This window comes from Lissotriton helveticus, chromosome 1_1, assembly GCF_964261635.1.
Source record: "Lissotriton helveticus chromosome 1_1, aLisHel1.1, whole genome shotgun sequence".
Taxonomy (NCBI): domain Eukaryota; kingdom Metazoa; phylum Chordata; class Amphibia; order Caudata; family Salamandridae; genus Lissotriton; species Lissotriton helveticus.
This window is the reverse complement of record NC_136057.1, coordinates 1,002,216,711-1,002,235,282: the sequence shown is the minus strand read 5'-3', so window position 1 is coordinate 1,002,235,282 and position 18,572 is coordinate 1,002,216,711. Positions and strand designations below refer to the sequence as shown.

Here is an 18,572-nt window from a genome sequence, read left to right as displayed (position 1 = left end):
TGCAATGCCAAATTAATTAAACAAAACAATACTGTTTAATATATAGCGCAAAACTTGAAATTTAAACTTCCCTCCCCACAACCCATACTTCTCTCCCAGAAGCATCTGTTGTCTCGAAAAAACCCAATAAACAACCAGTGATACAACCTATAAGGGGGGTGGAGGGGGAGATTTTCATAGCCTCTCCGACTCTGCATGAGTGAACAAGGCTTTAGCCTACCATGGGGAGGGGTCCTCAACTCTGCAGTCAAAACACTCTGCACAGCACGGGTAGGGCTTCGGAGACATCCCAGTTGCAAGAAGTTAGTATAAAACACTTTTAGGTCTCTGGCTGATCCCCAGCTGGGCCTCCTGATAGGAGGTCACATTGGTCATGGGACGGAGTGATTGAGCAGAACACAATAGGAACAATGTCAGACGTGTCGGAGGAGCTTGGGCGGTCTCACTAAAGTTATTTGACAGTTGGTGTATATTTATATCCAGGACAAAAAAGATTCATGGAGGAGGATACTAAGAAATGGATGGATAGGAATGCACAGGGTCAACCGGCACTAATGTCTGTGCAACAAGTCACAATGTTGATTGGAAAGAACGACTTAAAAGGCACTCAAGACACAGAGGAAAAATGAAAACTAACCTTGTTCAACCGCAAATTAGCAATGAGGTGAACACCGACCATCCCCCTTTTTTCACAGTTTGGGCAAGCCAGAAAACAGATCACACAGCTGCAGGGTAGGTTTTTATCATGTAGCTAAAATGCAAGCAGAGCCTCGGACTGTTTACAGTTCATAAATGCAGCAGAATCATTTATGACACTCGCGGGTCTACTGTGCACCATTTAAAAATCCAAGGAAACAAATACATTAATCAACTAAAGAAATACATGGATAAATAAGCATTGTAAAAAATGTACAACATACAAGGAGCCAAGCAACAAAAGATTACAGCTATAGTACTTTTGAAATTTGAAAATACCAACTTGTACAAACTAGATCAATCCTTGGACAAAGCCGGCTGCCTTCACTAAGACAAGCCTGGTATCTGTACGGAGCAGTCACTGGTTTGCCACCTCAAATGCATGCTGAACTAATCCCTCCTGCCAAACATGCATGTCAAACTCACCTGAGACTTAAGTTATTCTGCAGTGCAAACTGAAGGCCATTGACAATCTCCGGCAGCTCGGGCACCATGGCCAGCACGGTCACACCGATAAAGCTCTAGGAAAAGAGGAGAGAAACAAAGAATGAAAATACGCTGCAGCTCCAATGGTGAGTAAGTATATCAGACCAGGGAAGAGTCTCTTTGAGAGAAGTCTAAACAGACACTGCATGCACAACAAAACCTGGAACCAAATACCAGTAGTAGTTCACGGTCTTAAAACTTTACCAGTGTTATATTGTTCTCACTTTTCTATCAGACAATGAATGGATTAAATAAGTTTGCAGACACAATTCCAATTAGCATTTAAAATTTTTCATTTTTAATGATCGATATATCATTTATCTTCTTATATCACTATAAACAGCATTGATGCCAAGTAATAAAATAAGCGGTGCAATTTTTGAAAAAGATATGAAAAAATATTTTCCTTGTACGTATCCATTGTAGGTGATTGATGACCTTTACAATGCACAACTTTATTGGTTCTAGCTTCACTATCATTTGATTGTGCTGCCTCCACCAAATTATTGCAAGTTAATCAAGAACAGGTACTTTGCCAGAGACGTCTATGTATTATGACGGGTCACAATCAACCACCACTTCACAATGAGAATCCACTGTGACATCACCTTAAAAACACCCAGGAACAAGAGCTAAAATGACAATGTTGCATTGATCTAGGGCTTTGTAATGAACCACTCTCAATTACTCTGAAGAACTAGTTACTTAACTTTGTTAACGCTAGATCTGTAAAAGACAGATTAGTTGTGGATTCTTCACCTTAGAATTACCCCCAGGTGTCAGACTGGATCTGGAGAATTTTTCTTCAGCTCTACCCCTGCGCGTCGGTCGTCTCCGCATTCGTCATTGGCGCCGTGGTTGCCGGAATGATGCCGCCCCTGCGCGCCGACGTCAGTTCTTTACACGACATTTATTGCCAAAAGTGCAGAGTCATGCAAGACACTTACCACTAGTACACAAAACTAGGGTCCTGAAGAGTAGTCCCTCACCCTAGAAGTCAGTTCGCAGAATGGGGAGGATGGGTGGGCGGTGGGGAATCCATTAACTAATCTATATCTCTTGCAGATATATCATTACTGAAGGTAAGTAACTTGTTCATCTGAAAGAGACAATTAAGGATTCCTCGTCTTAGAATAAATACCCCAGCAATACCAGCCCCAGATGTGGGTCTACGAACCAAGTTCACAACAGGAAGTCCTGGAGAACAGAACGACCAAAGAAGCTCTCTCTCCGGATTTGGCTGTCCAGGCAGTAGTGTTTAGTAAACATGTGCAAAGAAGCCTGCGTAGCTGCCTGGCAGATGTCATGAAGGGGGACTCCACGTCCCAAAGCAGTAGTGGCTGCCGTCGCCCTAGTAGAATTGGTGCACAACCCCACTGGAGATTCCATTTTCTCTAAAGAATGGCAGATTTTGATGCACAGAACGACCCATCGGGAGATGGTTCGCTTTTGCACAGCCCGACCTTTCTTGGTGCTCACATAGCCAACAAAGAGCTGGTCATCCACCCAGAACTGCTTTGTGCGATCCAGATAGAGGGAAAGCACACGTTTTGGACCCAAAGGGTGGAGCTCTCTTTCTCTTTAGAAGGATGCGGGGGCAGGAAGAAGGTGGGCAAAGTGATGGTCTGTCCTATTTGGCAAGAGGTAACCATTTTAGGAAGGAAAGAAGGTCTAGTACGAAGGACAACGTTGCCAGGATGAACAGCCAGGAAAGGTGGTTTTGAAGAAAAGGCCTGAAGCTCACTCGCCCTGCAAGCAGAGGTGATGCGACCAGAAAGGCAGGTTTAAGTGCCATGAGTCTGAGAGGACAGTTATGTAGCGGCTCGAAAGGAGAGCACATAAGATATGTCAGAACCCGGTTCAAGTCCCATTGAGGCATTACAAAAGGAATTGTAGGATACAAGTGAGTAATGCCCTTAAGGAAGCGATTTACAATAAGGGACTTTAAAAGATAAGGCTGGTCAGGAAGCAGAAGAAAGGCCAAAATGGCAAAAAGATAGCCTTTTAGAGTGCCCAGAGCAGAGCCCTGCTGGACCAAAGAAAGAATGAAGAGGAAAACCTCTGAAAGAGGGGCAGAAAGGGGATCCACAGCCTTTGCTGTGTATAATACCACAAACATGTACAGGCGTATACAGTTTTGGTGGAGGGACGCCAGGCTGCCAAGATAACGTTACAGACTTCAGGAGGAAGGTCGAAAGCTGTCAACTGTCGTCGCTCAATCTCCATGCAAGGAGGTGGAGACTAGACCGGTTCAGGTGAAGGATCGTCCCCTGCTGCTGCAACAGAAGATCTCACGAAGGGGGGTCTGATCCGAGGATCGATGGCCATGTGCAGAAGCTCGGGCTACCAGACTCTTCCTGACCGGTCTGGAACAACAAGAATGTCTTAGGCCTGGTCACGGTTGATCTTCAACTCTCTGGGTAGAAGTTATATAGGCGGAAAGGCGTATAGTAGACCACAACTCCACTCACGACTAAAAGCATCCCCAGTAGAGTACTGCCTTGGAAATTCCAACGTGCAGAACAGCTGACATTGCATGTTCTCTTCGGTGGTGAATAGATCTAACCAAGGCTCTCCCCACCACTGAAAAAGACCTTGAACCACCTCAGAGTGAAGGTGCCATTTGTGATCCATCATGCACCTGCGGCTGAGTTTGTCCACCCTGGCATTCAGAGAACCTGCCAGGTCTTGAACCACCAGGGACATGCCATGATGTTTCAGCCACTTCCAGAGACAAAGTGCCACCTGACATAGGGTCCACGAACCCAGCCCGCCCCGTTTGTTGCAGTACCACATGGCGGTGGTGTTGTCTGTGAACACCTCCACTACTCTCCCTTTGAAAGAAGGACAGAATGCCTTCAGTGCAAGACGGATTGCCCGGAGCTCCAGCAGGTTGATGTGGAGCCCGGACTCTGCGGGAGACCAGAGGCCTCTGATCTCTGCCTCTCCCATGTGGCCTCCCCACCCCAGAAGTGATGAGTGTCACCACTGTGAACTCTGGTTGGGGAAGCGAGAGGGATCTGCCGCTGACCCAATCTTGTTAGCCTCCACTGTAATGGGTGTGCAGTGCCCTCCGTAATCTGAACGCAATCGGACAGATTCCCCTGATGCGCCCACTGGAACTTCAGGTCCCACTGCAGAGCCCGCATATGCCACCTAGCATGATCAACTAGCAGGATGCAGGAGGCCATTAGGCCCAGTAGCCTCAGGGTCATTCTGACCAAAACCTGGGACAGAGGCAGAAAGATCTGAATCATAGCCCGAATATCCCATACTCGCTGTTCGGGAGGTTAGACCCAAAACTGCGTCTTGTCCAGAACCGCTCCGATGAAGAGGAGCTTCTGAAAGGGAATCAGGTGCAACTTCAGCTCATTGATGGAGAACCCCAGCGAATGCAGGAGGTCGGCCGTAGTCTGCAGGTGGGAGACAACTGCCCGAGGCGAGCCCCCCTTCAACAGCCAGTCGTCGAGATAGGGGGAAGACTGAAACCCCTGATCTGCGCAGATGAGCTGCGACCACCACCATCACCTACGTGAACACCCGGGGGCGCAGGTAAGGCCAAAGGGGAGCACGGTACACTGAAAGTGCTTGTGGCCTACCGTGAACCGTAGGTAACGCCGGTGGGTCGGCAGGACGGGGATGTGAAAATAAGCGTCCTGCAAGTCCAATGCTACCATCCAGTCTTGCGGGTCGGGGGCAGACCAGACCTGAGCAAGCGTCAACATCTTAAACTTCTCCTTCCGGAGGGACCGATCAACGTCTCCGAATTCCAAGATAGGACACAATCCCTTGTCCTTCTTGGTAACCGGAAAGTAGTGGGAGTAACAACCATGACCTACTTCTGGGACAGGAACACGCTTGATGGCTCCCTTGGCCAAGAGAGCAGTAACTTCCTGCTGGAGAAGGGCCAGATGATCCTCCGACATGCTGTGGTATCATGGTGGCATGGCTGGAGGAGTAGTCTCGAAGGGGAGGGAGTAGCCCCTTCAGATTATCTGCAAAACCCACCTGTCCTACGTGATGGTGCTCCAGTGGGGGAGATGATGGCAAATACTGCCGCCCACTGGCATTTGACAGCGTGAAAGGTCGGTCTAGGAGTGTTTGGAGGCTGCTGCTGAGAGGGGGTTGGTGGACAGGCCCGCCTGCTGGCCCCCGGAACCTCAAATGATGTTTCCACGTCCCCGGCTGCGCTAAGGTTGGAATTCTTGCTGTGGCCCATGGCCCTGGGTGGAACATAGCGGGGCAACCCTTCTGTGGCCACGAAAGAGGTGAAAAGCAGACTGCGCCAGGCGGGTGGAGAGGCCCATGGACTTGGTCGTAGCCTGTGAGTCCTTGAAGCGCTCTATGGCGTGGTCTGTTTTGTCGCCAAAAAGGAGACAGCCATCAAAGGGCATGTCCATCAAGGTTTTCTGGACATCCCCTGAAAAGCCAGTGGACCTCATCCAGGCGTAGCAACGAAACGCTACAGACGTTGAAATGGTCCTGTCCAGAGAGTCAGTGGTGTCCAGCCCACAACGTATTGTAAACTCAGATGCATCCCTCCCGGCGGCAACAGCCTGGGAGAGCACTGCCCGCGCCTCCTCCGGACACAGACAGCACTTGCACCACCGTATCCCACACTGAGTGAGAATAACGGCCCAAGAGACATGCAGGTTTACAGCCCGCAGTCCTAAGCTGGCGGAAGAGAAAATCTTCTTGCCAAGATGGTCCAACGTCTTGGATTCCCTTTCCGGTGGAGCAGTAGGGAAGGTGCTCTTGGATGTAGAAGCTTGAACAACCAAGCTTTCTGGGGTGGGGTGTTAGGAGAGGAAAGTGGGGTCACCTGGAGCCGGGCGGTGGCGTCAGGCAATCATCCTGTCCACGGGAGCCCCCGTGTGGAGCCTGGACCACGTGCCCAAAAGGACGCCTGTGGGGGCCTCATTAAACGGCAGCAAGGGCTCGCAGCCAGTTGAAACACCTCTATCAGGAGGTTAGTCCTGACCACCACAGAAGGAAGCTCGAGGTTGAGAGCCTTGGCCGCCCTACGCAAGACCACTGCGTAGGACGCTCCCTCCTCCATAGCCAAGGTAGAAGGAGACAACATGCCAAGGTCAGGAGAGGTGTCAAGACCACTGGCATCCCCCAGTTCCTCTCTAACTGGTCAGTCAAAGGGTCACCTGGCCCCCCCAGTCCTCCTTCTCAACCTCTGAAGTGCCATTGTTGTTTTAAAGGGGCCCCAGGAGTGAACAGGGGCATAAAAATCCCACCCAGCACCGGATCTGGCGTCTGATGACGCCAGTCAGGCTCCGTGTTCACGTCAGGATGGAGGTAGGACGTGGTGCTGTGAGGAGCAGCGCCGGTGGAGGCGTAACGAGGTCAACCGGCGCCGATCCGGATCCAAGGGGGGCCTGCGGTGCCAGGGCTAGAGCCGCCGGCTGCAAAGACCTAGGCCCCCCCCACCCCACCAACTGAGTCAGCGGGGCACAAAGGTGAGCCGCGAAAGGGGCACCACCCGCGTGCCTCGATGGATGGGCCGACCGACGAGAAGTCGAGAGCAACAAAGCTTCTTTGACTCCTTCTTATGCTTCGCCTTACTTTGCCCAGAGTACGAAGACTTCGATGATTTCGAACTCGAATGGTGATGGCTCCGCAACCAGTCCCTCGAACTCCCTCTCTAATGGGACCTTGATTTGCGCAGAGCCGACTGCTGGCGTTCAAGCAGCTTTCTGGACCGCTCCCGCAAAGCCTTCGGCGCCATCAACCGGCAGTCGGAGCTAGACTTGGGGTTGTGGTCGCGCTCCAGGCAAAAGAGGCACAAGTGGTGCAGCTCCATCACCGACATCAGTTGGTTACAGGAACCGCAGGCCTTGAAACCAAGCATCCCTCGTGCACCTGTTCGGAGTCAGAAACTCGAAACAAGAAGTCAACAAAAGAAGAGAAAAAGTCAAGAAAAAGTTAGTCAAAAATTGACTGAGGTACCGCTTTTACCGGATGTGGGATGGCGCGTAAAAAGAAAGAACTGACAGCAGCACGCTAGGGCATCGTCTAAGTAGCTGCCGCAATGTCATCCCGGCAACCATGAAGCTGACGACCGACGCGGAGCCGACCCAACGCCACCCAACCGACACGCATAGTTACTGCTGACGAAAAAAAATTAAACTTTCCGGATCCAGTCTGACGCCTGGGGGTAATTCTAAGGTAAGGAATATATAATTAACGTGTTTCTTTCAGATAGGAGTTACAAGGCTTGAAGCCAGTCCGCCAAGATGACATGCCTGTGCACCAGGAGTCGTAACTACTCAAAAAGACAGTGACAATGACGCAAAAATAGAGTAAAAAAGTGACTTGAGGTACCACTCTGCGCGGCTGGTGCGGAAAAAGAAATACCTGACGTCAGCGCGCAGGGGCTGCGTCCAAGTACATACTGCGACGTCATTTCGGTGACCACGACACCAACGACGAACGTGGAATAGACCGACCGATCCGCAGATGTAGAAAAATTCTCCGGATCCAGTCTGACGCCTGGGGTTAATTCTAAGGTGAGGAATCCATAACTAATTTCCTTTTTCAGATACACGCATATTTCTATAATTTAGTAATCATCATTTAAAGAGAAAATGACAACAATGACACAAAGATTAAGTTATAGGAGGTGAGATAAAACAGAAAAAAAGAATGGGTGATGTGACGGAACAAAGCAGACTTCACAGGGAGAAAGAGGAGCTGCATACTATTTCCAAGATACTCCTTTGTAAGAGACCATCAGCAAAATGGTAATCGAATGCTACATTCACAAACTAAATTTATTTCTTAACAGAAATTTTTTTTCCGATTCAACCGATAAATGCAAGGATTATGCACAAGCTTGTGAATCTGTATCAAATTCACACTTTAAAATTGCTTTCAGCACATTACAAGTCTCTGGCGTACTGAGTCAGACCTAGATCCTCAATGGGTCCGAGCTTTTCAATCTCTTCCTCCTAAGTATCAGTCCTCTGCGTCAGTCAGGACTTGAAATACAGAAACAAATTTAATTTGCTTATAGTAAAAATATAGACGTTAAGAAACTCGCTTATCTCTGGCTCCATCCCTGCTCACAAGACCTTCAACTCCTGATGTAACTAATAAAAACTATCCAAAACCCACAATATTTGCATATTCTTAGTTATGATTTTCAACAGGCTTGGTGGGGCGTGGCTTGGATGCCGAGTAATCTGAAGCGGGACTCCAGGGCTCCTCCACGACCACCCCTCGCAGCCACATATCCTGACCCCCGACTTCGGACCCCTGGCCCCCACCGAGCATTGGAAGGTCTGGGGAGCATAGGGGCAAAGATTGGAGGAGCTGGGTGCCTCCGAGGCAGCCGGAATCAACACTTTTCTCCCCCCGGAGCGGTTGGCACGCTGCATGCGCAAAATGGCGGCCGCAGTCGCAACTTGAGCTGCCTGACGCCGGCGAGCTGCGGACTGAAGGAGGCTCCCTGGGGTGACGGTTCCAACAGCACCTGGAGCGGAGCGCCCTGCTCGGCAATAGCGGTGAGGAGAGCGGACTGATGAGACGGCCTTGAGGCGCCCTGGAACGGGGGATTAGCGGGACGCCTGACCCAAAGATGGCGGCGCCCGTGTGAGTGCCCCGGGCCCCGAAAGTCTGGCTTGTTAAGTGGGAAGGCCTGCAGGTTCCCCCCCTTGGTGTGGAGTCCCCCGGGCACTGAGGCGAGAGCAGAGGCGGCCCCTGACCCAGGAGGAGCACGGCGGCCGAGGAAGGTGGCGGGGGGCTGCTTCGATCAGGGAGCCTGTTGCGTGGAGACATTAGGAGCACCGGGGGGCGCCCTCAAGGGGGGCCTACAAGTAGCTGACACGGCCCGGAGACCCACCCTCTGTGATCCCCGGTGCCCGCAGCTGTGGAGCCGGCGTGGACTGCTTCGCTGGGTGCCTCCAGGAGGGAGTCGACCAGGAGACCTCCTCTCTTTCCTCATTCTTGGCGGGGCCCATGCTAGACCTGCGGCGAATGGACCTTGGACCCCAGGGGTCTGCCCCTTGAACCGGGGTGCACCCCCTGCTATCCATGACCCGGCCTCCCCACTTTCCTGCTGGTTGCCGCAGCAGGTGACCGCGTCGGACAGACCCTGAGCCCTCCCTGGGGACCCTGGTTGGGACGACCTTCCTGCGCTTTTTTTGCCCCTGCATCCACCATCGAGGGAGTGAGAGTGATCCTGGCCACGGGAGACGGAGGGGCGCGGACCTGAAGACGGGGCTCCCTTGCGGGGGTGACTGGGGGCTGAGGGGCCCGGTGCACTGCGCCTGAGTGGGCAGCTTGGAGAGGACTCCCGAAAACTGCCACAGGATGGTCCGAGGGGCCCGAAAGAAGGGATTTGATGTACTGAGGCTCGATGACCCGGGTCACACGATGCCGAGCGGCGAGGAGGCTCTGGCTCTGGGGGCTCGGCCCGACATGGGATCCCTCCCTGAGTGACATTATGCAGGCCATTGTGGCATCGCGGGAGGCCCTGGAGAAGCGGATGGATACCATTGGCACTGACCTGTCCCTTCTGAGAGATGACCACAGGAAGCTGAAGGAGCGAATTACGACCACGGAGGCGACCATGAAAGACGTTCCAGGGGACGTAGCAACCTTGAAGGCCTCCTTGGCGGAAGTGGCGCAGAAAGTTCGGGTGCTGGAACTCAGGGCCGAGGACAGTGAAGGACGCTCCAGACGTGACAACCTCCGCCTTGTGGGAGTCCCGGAGAGAGAGGAAGGCCAAGACGCAGTGGCCTTCTTGTAACACGGGTTGCGGACGGAGGTGGCGCCAGAGGGGCTCTCCCCATTCTTCGCTCTGGAGCGGGCCCACAGAGTCCCGTCGCGCCCGCCTAGAGCTGGAGGCCCGCCTCGCCCGATGGTGGCGTGCCTACTACACTACCGGGATCGTGATCACATTCTCCAAGCGGCTAGGGCCCTGCCGAACCTACGCATTGGTAACAGCAAGGTCATGATTTTCCCGGACTTCACCAGAGACGTTCAACGTCAACGATCGTCCTTCCTGGCGGTCAAGCGGAAGCTGAGAGCTTTGCAGCTGCCCTATGCTATGTTGTTTCCGGCACGCCTAAAGGTCATTGCAGGCGGGAGCACTCATTTCTTCACTACGCCGCAGGAGGCTTGGGACTGGATAGAAACCAGGGGGACAGCTGATGGAGACATCCCCGCTGCGACCACGCCTAGACGTGGCTCGCCTGACATGACACCGACGCGTCGACCTGGCTCCCCCACTGGATGGCAACAGGAGAGAAACAAGGCGATGTTGGCGGTGGCGGCCATCAGCCAAGGGGAGGTCAGCCCCTCCAGTAACAAATCGGACCACTCAAAGAATGCTGAACTGACTCCGGGCTCCAGCAGCGCGCATGGCCTCTCCGAGACGGATCTCCCAGTGGTTACCCCGCAGACGGCATCTTTGGCTGAAGCGGCTATGAGGACATGGGACACTATTATACGGTATTGGGACGCGGGGAGGGTCCTACCAGCAATTGCGAGGGTGGCGGGGGTCAAATGTCTTCTGTTGCTCATAACTGTGCTGTTGAGGGGGGGTGGAATGGGTGAACTTTTGAATGCTTGGAGGGGCGGGGGGAGGAAGCTCCGGACCTCACTGACTTTGATGTTCCATATAGACTAGTCTGCTCTTGTTGATTGAAGCTTGGTTTTGCAGGGTTTGGATGGGGTTACCATGTTGGTTATCTGTACGGGTGAGAGGGAGTTGGGTTGCGCAGGAAGGGAAGGCATTGCAGCGCAGATGGAGGGGACAGGTTTTTCACACTGATTACTCGGCCTATGCCAGGGGGGTGGTCATCTGGATAAGGGCGGGGGTTCTCTTTCAACGCACACAACAGCTTATTGACCCGGAGGGTAGGTATGTAGTGGTGAGGGGCAGGCTGGATGGGAGGGGCCTCACGCTGGGTTGCATATATGCACCGAATGTGGACCAACCTGCTTTCTTCTCCTTGCTCTCCCGCACATTGGCACCGTTCTTAATGGTCCCTCTGCTCCTCGGGGGGGATTTTAACTGTGTATCTGACACTACCTTGGACCGTTCACATCCCCCTTTACTGAATGCACCGGCGAACAGACTGGCACTTGCGCGTTCTGACTGGCAGCAGCGTTGGGGGCTGATTGATGTTTGGAGGGCCCACCACCCGTTAGACAGGGACTACTCCTTCTGACTACTCCTTCTCCTCCCTTCACGAACTTCACGTTCGCATAGACGCCTTCGTGTGCTCCCCGGAGGTGCATGGTGAGGTGTGTCATAGCGAGTACCTTACGCGCACGATTTACGACCACAACCCACTCCTGGTGCACCTGCGGTGGTCGCGATGCCGCCCACGCATTCCTACCTGGAAACTGCGCCCGGAGGCGCTAGACGATCAGGTCTTCCGAGTCACGATAGCCACGGAGATAGAGTCGTACTTTCGGGATAACGCGGGGACTGCGGGATCGGCGACGATAGAGTGGGACGCCTTTAAAACAGTGATGCGGGGGCGATGCATTGCGACGGGGTCGGGGGTGCGGAAGACCTTGCTCAATGCAGTTGATCAGAAGGACGCGAAGTTGCGATCACTGGAGAAGGACCGGCCTGAGCGACCAGACATTCAGGAGGCACTACTTGAGGCGAGGGAATCGGTGGCGGCGACGGTAGAGCGCATAAGGGGCTTCGATCACAAAGCATACCTTAGGCGTGCGCACTTGGAACAAGACAAAACGGGGGCGCTCTTGGCCTGGCTGGCCAATCCGGCTCGCCGAAGTTCGGTCATCCTCGAGCTCAGGCGGGGTTGGCGCGGTTCGACCAACAGGGGATAAATTAATTATTCCATGACTATTACACAGAGCTCTACCGGAGTCGGGTGCTACCGCTGGAGGCTGAGTTCCAGAGCTTCCTGGAGGGACTGGAACTACCGGAGCTGGAGGAAGAGACTGCAAAATCTCTCGGGGGTAAGATTGATGAAAGGGAGGTGAGAGTCGCCATCATGAGTATGGCGCGGAATAAAACACCGGGCTCTGATGGTCTGCAGACGGAGTTCTACCACACTTACGTCGACCTCCTGGCCCCCCGACTGACGTGGCTCTACAATGAGGCTAAACGCCTCGGCAGCCTACCGAAGACCGCCGGCGAGGCGCTTATTGTCCCTCTATTGAAACCTGGCAAGCCGCCTTGGGATAGATCGGCGTACCGCCCGCTGTCCATGCTTAACCTGGATTACAAAATCCTGAGCAAGATCTTGGCGACGCGCCTACTTCCCCACATGGCTGCTCTGATCCACGTGAACCAATCGGGCTTTATCCCGAACCTTAATACCGCGCTCAACATACGGCGGCTTCTCCACATTCTGGAAGCTGACACCTACGAAGTGGACGAGGCAGCGGTGTTTGCTGTTGACATGGAGAAGGCCTTTGACAGCCTGGAATGGCCGTATCTTTTCCATGTTAAGCGTGCCATGGGGCTGGGTACGGAGTTTGTGGACTGGACGGCACTCTTATACAAGAACGCTACGGCGAGAGTCCGAACGGGAGGTGTAATATCGGAGGCTTGTGTAGTGGGAAGGGGCACGCGACAGGGTTGCCCACTTTCGCCCCTGCTGTTCGCCATAGCGATCGAACCCGTAGCGGTGCGTGCCCGTTTGGGACGGGCGTATCAGGGGTTGGACGTGTATGGACAGGTGCATCATATCGCATTATATGCTGATGACCTCCTGCTGTTTTTGGCGAACACCGCGGCCTCTCTGCGGGGAGCTAAGGCCCTACTTCAGGCGTTGAGCAGGGTGTCGGGCCTCAGAGTGAACTGGGCGAAGTCATACCTGTTCCCGACTCGGGCGCGCGGACCATGTCCACTCTCTTCGGAAGGAGTGACCTGGGGGGGAGAGGAGCCTGCGGTACTTGGGCACTTCGATCTACCATACCAACATAGACACTCTGGAGGGCAACATCGGAGCAGCGATCCGACTCACTAAAACGAACTTTGACTTCTGGGGCACACTCCCCCCTATCCCTGGCGGGACGGGTGGCACTCCTTAAGATGGTGACACTGCCGCGGCTGCTCTATTTTTTTCGGACCCTCCCGGTCTGGATCCCGGCGAGCTATTTGTCGGCTGCGAACCATGGTGACCGGTTTTCTGTGGGGCTCGGGTAGGACTGTCCACGCTTCAACGGCCTCGAGCTGAGGGGGGGCTTGCGGTGCCGGACTACGAGCTGTACTACCTGGCGGCCCAGTTGCAGTGGTTGACACAGTGGACAGCGAGAGCCACGGGGGAAGAGGACGGGTCCGGTGAACCGGTGGGGCCAGTGCAGGTGATCTCCCGGATTATACTGGGTCTGCCGATGGGGGACCTCCACCTTACGCAGGAATTTGCAACGGTTCGGAAGTGTTGGAACAGATATCTGCGGAGAGGTCACATTGCGGTGCCGTATGCTTCAGAGATCCCGGTCAAGCTATGCAGGGCGCTCCCGCACGGGGGCTCATGGCACAGACTAGAGAACTGGGAGCAACAGGGACTGATGACCATTGGAGATCTATATGGCGACGGCGCTCTGATGCCCTTCGACCTCTTGCGGGATCGATTCGAACTGCCGAGGGGAGATTTCCTCCTTCATGCGGCACTGTCTGCGGCGATCCGCAAACACTGGAAGGCGGGTTTGGTGGAGCCTCCGCTATCCACGGGATGTCAGTACGTGGTGGTGGCCGCGGGGACGGTTAAAGCCATAACGTGCCTCTACAAACGCATGACTGCGGAGGCTCAGACCCCACTAGCAGCTCTGAAGGCGAAATGGGAGGAGGATTTAACGATGAAGATCCCTGAAACGGCGTGGTCTGGTATAGTAGAACGGGCCTGGAAAGGGACGCGCAATGCAAGGTTTCAGCTGGTGCATTTTTACATCCTACACAGAGCATACCTGACCCCTGACAAACTCCATAGGTATTTCCCGACACACTCAGCGGCCTGCCCACGCTGTCCGGCAGAGGTGGCTGATTTCCCACACATGTTCTGGTCCTGCCCGGCTCTGGGCTCCTTTTGGCAAGGGGTGGTAGACGTTCTGCGGGCGATCACTGAAAGGGATTTGCAACACACAATGGCACACTGCGTTCTACACTGGTTCCCACACACATCAAAAAACAAAATCACTAGTAAATTCCTGGACCTGGGTCTGCTGCTAGCGAAGAGAGCCTTAACGTCCCAATGGAAAGCAAATAGGGGGCCCACAGTGGAGAGATGGCGGGCGGAGCTCGCTAGATGGGCCAGCTGTGAGGGGGAGGTACGTCTGCAACTGGCGATTAGGGCAGGCTCTGATGCTGCTCTGGAGAGGGCCCGGGCCTGGGAACGACTGGTACTAGAACTCACGCTGCCGGCCTTTAACAGCGAGGGCTCCCCGCGGGCAGCCCTGGCCCTTAGACACCACGGCTTAGGTGGGTGCTCGGCCCACTTCTTTCCTGGGATTGCCCCGCGCCCCACGTGTTGACTGCACTTTCCTACTGGCTCATCCTGATTGTCGGTCTCGGGCCTGATCTACCCGAGTGGTCTCGGGCTTGCTCTTGTGGACCTCTGACACGTCAGGGGGGGGGAGGGATGGGTGAGGGGGGTGGATAAGGGGTTAAGGGGACAGGGGGTGATTGGGGTTAGGGAGGCAGGACTGGGAGGGGGGTAGGGAGGTGTTTGGTATTGTTCAGGGCTCGTTGGACCAGGTGCGGGGGGACCTGGATGGTCGGAAAAGCAGCTTTATGCACTGCCTGGAAAACAGTTATTTGTGTGTACCCCTACAGTTCCTGGCGAATGATACTCTACTGTGTACTGCCGCTCGACCTCCGGGGTGTGAGCTGAATGGCCGTGTTAGGCTAAGGGTACCACATCAGAGCTTGTGTGCCATGACTATCAGATACTGACCTCGTTGGCGGCCTAATTGTACTCATACTTCTGCTGCAATAAAAATTCTTTAAAAAAAAATAAAAATGATTTTCAACAGGCTTCAGAAATTGACGCACCGGGATAAAACACTACAACCAAGTCACTGAGCAGATATGGCCTAACAGCCAGAGCTATCGACTTTGGAACTGGGGAATCAGATTAAAATTCCAATGTTGGCTCTTCATCCTGTGAATATGGGCAAATCACTATCTCCTAATGCCTAGAGAGAAAACAAATCTACATTTGTATAATGCAATCTAGTGTTCATGTTAAGCATGAGTGTCCGTTTAAATGAGTTCCAAGTTTTTTTTGACAGGCAGGACAGGAAAACTGTAAAAAATGTGTCATATGCCTCAGCTAAAGAACATTACTAAAGTTATGCAGTCTGTTTTGGAAGGTTCATGTACGGAAATTGGAAGCACTGGAAAGTGGAGCCTTCAATGTGGTCACCACCTTTGAGTAGCAGGTGATATTTGTAGGAAATGAAGCTTGAAAGGTCCTCCAGAACCTAATTTGTTTAAGCATTTAAAAACCACTCGGTATGGTGTGGTACAGAAAAAAAATCCACTCACTTGAGAGACTGTGGAGTCCGTAAGGATTGGGCTGATGTGCTCTGTGGCCAGGTCAGCACATGCAGACATCGCTAAAGTGGCCAGAATGAGTATGACCATAGCCCGCCAGCGGGACCAATGCACAACTGCACTGTGGTGGTGACCAGGGACTGCAGGAAAAAAGTTAAGTCATGAGGAACATGGCACACCATTGGAAAGATTAGAACGTCTCTAGAGTTCTCCTACAGACTTCAGAAGATCAGTCAACATTCTCCCTATATCATGGTGAGCACTATCACTACAGCCACCCACCATCAAAGACCACAGTTAAAACACCTTGATCAAGGGTCTGCACAAAACAAAATGTGACAACATATAAGCACCTAAAAGGGCATCCAGCCTGCCTAGTACTGGTCTAATATGAATACTCTGCATGATATACTCCATAACTTTTGCTTCCCTTCAGTCTCTTTCATAGGCCTTTTTAAATGCATCAGCCAGCCACTAGTTGCATAGATTCACCACGCATAACAGGAAATATTTTCTTATTGTACCTTATCTTCCCCCATTCCCATAGCACTACATAAACAAAGCTGCACAAAATAAACGTAGTATGTGCTTAGTGACAGGAACTATATACACACACACTCAAAACAAATGCATGAGTTTCAAGCTGAATATTATTGACACAAAAATTATTTTGGTTGATACCTCATCCTACTGCTTTGTTGGTGGATAGCACTCAAACTATTTCAAGGAGGAACATGGATGATTTGGTCAAGATAATTTAGCACAATTGTTATTGTATCCGAAACACAAATCGAAAGGAAGACTCACTAGTTGAGAGACTGCTGAGTCTCTGAATTGTAAAGTCCCTTCCAAGCTTTACCAATGAAAAACAACTGTAGGCACAGTAGAGGCTATGGCGTTAGTTAAATTTTCTTAAGAGTTTCTCAATTTCAAAAGTGTGATTTTTAATAATCAGGACATTTTCCAGTAAATTAGTCACACCTAGGAATCAAGCCACATAAATAAATCAAAAAGAGCTAATTTGTTTCCTAGTAGGGCTAAATCTATTACAAAGTATAAGCAGTAAATTACATTAGAGGAAACATAAGCCAACACTTGTTTCTAAACAAGATAAATTAGAATGTTGCTTCATCAGGGCTTACCAATAAATTATTCAAAGTGACTTATAAAATGGTAAGAGAATGGACCATTAACAAGCAAGTGACGAGTGGAGATGAGAAACAGATATTGATAAGAAAAAAGCGTGAGATAAAAACACACAATTGGAGCAAAAATAACTTAAGATTTGGATTATTTTAGCAAGAGAAACAAAATGAGCCATACATGCATTTTTGGATAGTAACAATTGAAGGGTTTACTGACCACAGTGCTTGGATGACACATGAATGCTGAAAATGGTAGGGCAGATCGTTTAAATATAAAGGGAAAGGTATAGCAATTGAGTAATGTAGAAATTGGGTTATTGACAGAGCAGTGAAAACCTACTCAAACAACAACCACAGCCCTTGTCATGGTTAACCACAAAAGTCACTAAATTTACCTGTGCTTAATCCTCTTGTAGTTTGGCCCAAAAGCAGTCAAGGTTAACTTGGAGAAATGTGTTAAATATTAATGGAGCAAACAAACTAATAAAGTTAAAGCGTAACTCGAGAGATATCCCATACCAATTTAGAAAAATAATAATATTTACAACAATGACAAAGTGATCAAATGAGACCACAATGAGAAAAATCCTATCAGTAGAACTGGAGATGTGCAATTTTAAAGGTTTAAGTAAAAATAGAGCCAAGAAGCAGAAAGCGCTAACTATGGTTATCTGGTAACGCTAGACAGGGACAAAGTCACAAGTTCAGGGCGACCAGGATGGATTGCAGGCCGGATATAGGGAGCAGGTTATTCCCCCTGAAAAAGTTACCTTCACAAAGTATGTTGCACACAACTTGTAACTTCAGGATATGACAGGAGTTCAACTGATGCCAGCCAAGGGTGTAGCACCCGGGGAGGCACCTACTGGGGACCAGGAACTCACTCTAGCAGAGGCCAGAGGAGTTAAGGGCAGGTAGAGTTGCAGGACCCAGATAGGACCAGTTGTAGCCGACACTGGGCAGTTGCAGGGAGGCCTCTGGAGAATGTGTCCCTGTAGCTCAGAACAGGAGGTCAGCCAACACAACCCTGCAGTTACTCCTGTAAGCATGGCATGAAGAGAGCAGGTCCAGTCTTCCTTCTCAGAGTGCAGGACAGACCTCAAGCAGCAGGGTAGTTGTCTGAAGAACAAGGCAGGTCTCAAGTGCCAGGGTAGTCCTCTAGGGAACAAGGCAGGCTTCCAGCAGCAGCAGGTCAGTCCTCTGGCGAACAAGGCAGTCACTTACCCGGTGACACCCATTGAAGTCGGGGGAGACTTCTAATCAATCCCCACATCTGGTTCTGAAAATTTCCTTCCTTCTCCTTTCTCCCCCTGTACAGGCTCCAGGAGATCTAGGGTACAACAGGCTGGTGTCAAGTTCATTTGTATTTGTGCTGGAAATGGCCCTTTGAAATGAAAAAGTGTGGTAGGGACCAGCTCTGCCTCTCTCATCCTGGTAGGTTGGGCCTCTCCCAGGTACATCCAGGTCCTGTCGTTCACTGTCTGGCCCAATACACACTCCTGATGGGGGAGCAATTAACAGGCAAGCAGGAGCAATTAACAGGCAAGCAGCTGAAAACTCACAGAAGGCCTCAGAAGGTTTAGGACAGGAACATGGCAACTTTCCAAAAGTGCAAAAAGAACAATTGATGGACAGAATGCAGAACAATGTCATACATTCACCCAAGTACAGAGATCTGGGCCTAAATCCATAGTTTTTTTGCTCCCCATGCCACTCCAGTTTGAATCCAGCCTTATGAGAATCAGTCT

General features: G+C 51.6%; 1 protein-coding gene across 1 annotated transcript in view; it reads right to left on the bottom strand.

The window, feature by feature from the left end:
- LOC144819850 (uncharacterized) overlaps window positions 1-18,572 on the bottom strand; it is a 444,078-nt gene that overhangs the window by 17,581 nt on the left and 407,925 nt on the right. Inside the window, exons 16-17 of the mRNA XM_078677585.1 lie at window positions 15,671-15,819; window positions 1,123-1,217 (exon numbers count right to left, since the gene is read on the bottom strand). Coding sequence (XP_078533711.1) covers window positions 1,123-1,217; window positions 15,671-15,819 — 244 coding nt within the window. The remainder of the gene's footprint in view (window positions 1-1,122; window positions 1,218-15,670; window positions 15,820-18,572) is intronic.